The sequence below is a fragment of the Triticum dicoccoides genome, chromosome 3B, assembly GCF_002162155.2.
Source record: "Triticum dicoccoides isolate Atlit2015 ecotype Zavitan chromosome 3B, WEW_v2.0, whole genome shotgun sequence".
In the NCBI taxonomy this organism is placed as follows: domain Eukaryota; kingdom Viridiplantae; phylum Streptophyta; class Magnoliopsida; order Poales; family Poaceae; genus Triticum; species Triticum dicoccoides.
This window is the reverse complement of record NC_041385.1, coordinates 482,227,770-482,230,727: the sequence shown is the minus strand read 5'-3', so window position 1 is coordinate 482,230,727 and position 2,958 is coordinate 482,227,770. Positions and strand designations below refer to the sequence as shown.

General features: G+C 44.0%; 1 protein-coding gene across 1 annotated transcript; it reads left to right on the top strand.

Annotated features, from left to right (window-relative positions):
* The first annotated feature begins 541 nt into the window (after positions 1–541).
* On the top strand, positions 542–2,618 carry LOC119276652 (proliferating cell nuclear antigen-like). Its single transcript, XM_037557775.1, has 4 exons — positions 542–1,013; positions 1,090–1,263; positions 1,357–1,457; positions 2,106–2,618. The coding sequence occupies exons 1-4, from the start codon at positions 692–694 to the stop codon at positions 2,379–2,381; spliced, it is 873 nt and encodes a 290-aa protein (XP_037413672.1). The 5' UTR covers positions 542–691; the 3' UTR covers positions 2,382–2,618.
* The last annotated feature ends 340 nt before the right edge of the window (positions 2,619–2,958 follow it).

Here is a 2,958-nt window from a genome sequence, read left to right as displayed (position 1 = left end):
AGTCCATCAAAACTGAAAAAAGTTCATCAATTTAATAGACAGGTTCACAAAACTTGAAAATAGTTCATCAACATTGAAAAAAGTTCATGATTTTTTTTTAAAGTTCATCAAATTTGAAAAACAAGTTCTTGAATTTTTTTAGGAAAGTTCACAAAAATAAAAAACAGTTCATGGATTTTTGAAAAAATGTCCGTTGATTGTGAAGAAAAATTTCATCGGTTTACAATCACGCATTTAAGATAAAAAAATAAAAACAAAAAGAAACAGAAAAACAGAAAAAGGAAAAGAAAAAAAAGAAAGAAAATGCGAACTGAAATAATAAGAAGGACGCAAGAAGTTATCGTGCATATCGTGCTGGTTAGCACGGTGCGCTGTGAACGTGTAGGTCCTGGGTCCGATTCGGCGCAGCTCTCTATTTTTTGCACTTTATGAAGAGACGTAGCAAAACGCTAAATGGGCCGGCCCATCTCGCTGTGGACTGTAGGCGCCAGTTTGCGAAATGGCCTGTAACGGGCGCCTGCAAACACCGCGAGCCTATGGCTCCCTGTTAATATCCGGTTCCCCTTCCTCCGTCCCCTCCAACCGCTCTCCATCCCGCACCCGTCCAGATCTAGGGTTTCTCGTCCTCTCCCGCCCCTCTTCCCAACGCCGCCATCTTCTCCTACGCCGCCGCCGGGCCGTCCAAGCCACCATGTTTGAGCTGAAGATGGTGAAGGGAAGCACCTTACAGGGTGTCCTGGAGGCGATCCTCGACCTGGTCAATGTGGCCAACGTCGACTGCTCCAGCGAGGGCTTCTCGCTCCAGGCCCTGGACACCGAACACGTCGTCTTCCTCTCGCTCTTCTTCCCCTCCGAGGTCTTCCGGTCCTACCGCTGCGACGAAGACTGCTCCATGGGCATCGCAATCGCCGACATGGTCGATTTGCTCCGCGCCTCCAACGATGGTGACATCATCACCATCAAGGTCACCGACCAAAACTTCGAAGACATTACCCTAACATTCGAGTCGCCCGGTAAGTGCCCGCACGTCTTTTGCGATAACTGCTCTTCGCCCTGACTTGCTGATTTTGTGTTTGTGGAAATGAACAGACGAGGCTAAAACTACGGATATGGATTTGCAGCTTGTGTATGTGGACGCCCCAAGCCATCGCCTCAAAATCTCGGAATGGCACGATATGGAGTCGGAGTACCAGGCCATTTTCTGCATGCCCTCTGCGCAGTTTATGTTGAACTGCAAGTCCCTCAGCGTCATCGGCGACGATGGTACATAGATTTACCTGGTGATTTATAAGGCTAACTGTTACTGTTGCGCATGGAGGATTCTAGTTATGTACCTTGAACCATTTCCATCTCCAGCTGTAGTTGTCATCAGGGTGAATGAGGAGGTCATCAGCTTCTCTACTAAAGGAAAACGTAGGTGCGTGAACATTTCCCATGTGCTGAACAAAACTGACAAGGTACTTAATAGTTTGACCCTCTTAGCCCCTCAAAAATTGGAATGGATATCCTCCTCCTCTGAATATCTGTATGTGACTGTAACATGAAATGCAGTGAACAACCATATCAGTGATGTGTTGGTAGATTCTTAGCAAGTGTGCATTCTTGGTTCCTCACCTAGGTTATAGGCACCAGAGTAGCCGAACATGCATACATAGTGCCTTAGAATTTCGTTGTCTCACTATACTGTGTTGAGTTCCTAATTCACTTTGTTTGTTAATGTTGGTTTCTGTGTTTGGAGTATGTTTAGTCTGCATAACTTGCAAGTTAATTTGTCTAGAGCAGAAGCTACATATATTTCATAAAGCGGAACATGGCTCTTCATTTGGTTGATTACATTGGTATTGGTAAATGGGGTTGAATTAGATGTTTGTTTTTTAGTTAGCTTATTATTTCCTCCTTTAACTGTAAAATCTTGGTGACGTGGTTAACTACTCTGCAGTGCAAATTAACATCTGTTTATTCTATAAATTTCAATTGGTTCTATCATATGGAGTAACATCTTTAGTATCTTGTGCCATTCAACTAGTATTTTAAGAAACTACTGAAGAATAGATCCGTCTATGCGTATCTGCACTAGTTAATGGGTCATGTTTGTATCAATGCAGCATGTTACCCTTACACATGCGCGAGGGCCAGTTTCATTGGCCTTGAACCTGAGGTACATGAAGTCCTGCGCCAAGGTGTCTACCCTGTTTGATCAAGTGAAGATCGGTCTCTCCACCACGCTACCTTTGATGGTCGAGTGCAAAATTGCAGAGAAGGGCTACATCAGGTATTTCGTGGCAACAAAGAACCTAACAGAGGAAGAGGAAGGGAAAACAGAGACCGAAGAGGCAGAGGGAGAGGAAGGGAGGCAACGGAAGAAAGCAAAAAAAAAATGATGAAACGGGAGATGAGATGCTGGGCTGATGAATAAGCAGGGATCCGTTGCCTACTATTGTGTGCAAGCAAAATCGAGTTCTTGTGTTCAATTAGCATTGAAGTATGTGTAGTAAGAGTCTCCTCGTGACAACATCTCTACTTTTAAGTGTCTTCCGTATTTTGAACAAACGATGATGTCTGTACTAAGGTGCAATGTATGAACTTATGGATGGAGCAATCTCATTTGCGAACCGTTCCGAGCGTGCCTCATTTATGATGAGATCTATTGAAACGAACTAAGGTTTTTCTATTATTTTTAATATAAGAAAACGCAACAGGAAAGACGATAGAAACCTTGTCTTCTGGTCCCATGCTTCCTGGTGGGGAAAAAAGGAGGCAAAAAAGAACAAAGGCAAAAAAGAAAGAACAACGATCTGAAGTGACCTTTGGCCTAATCCCCAATCCAAAAATCTGTAACGAATACCTCAATAGCTGTTACAACCTACCCCTATCCATGAACTTTGACCCCATCATACAAAACGAGTATGGCAGCCGCACCGGTGCTCCTACACAAGTTAGACAGCGCGCAACGGTAGA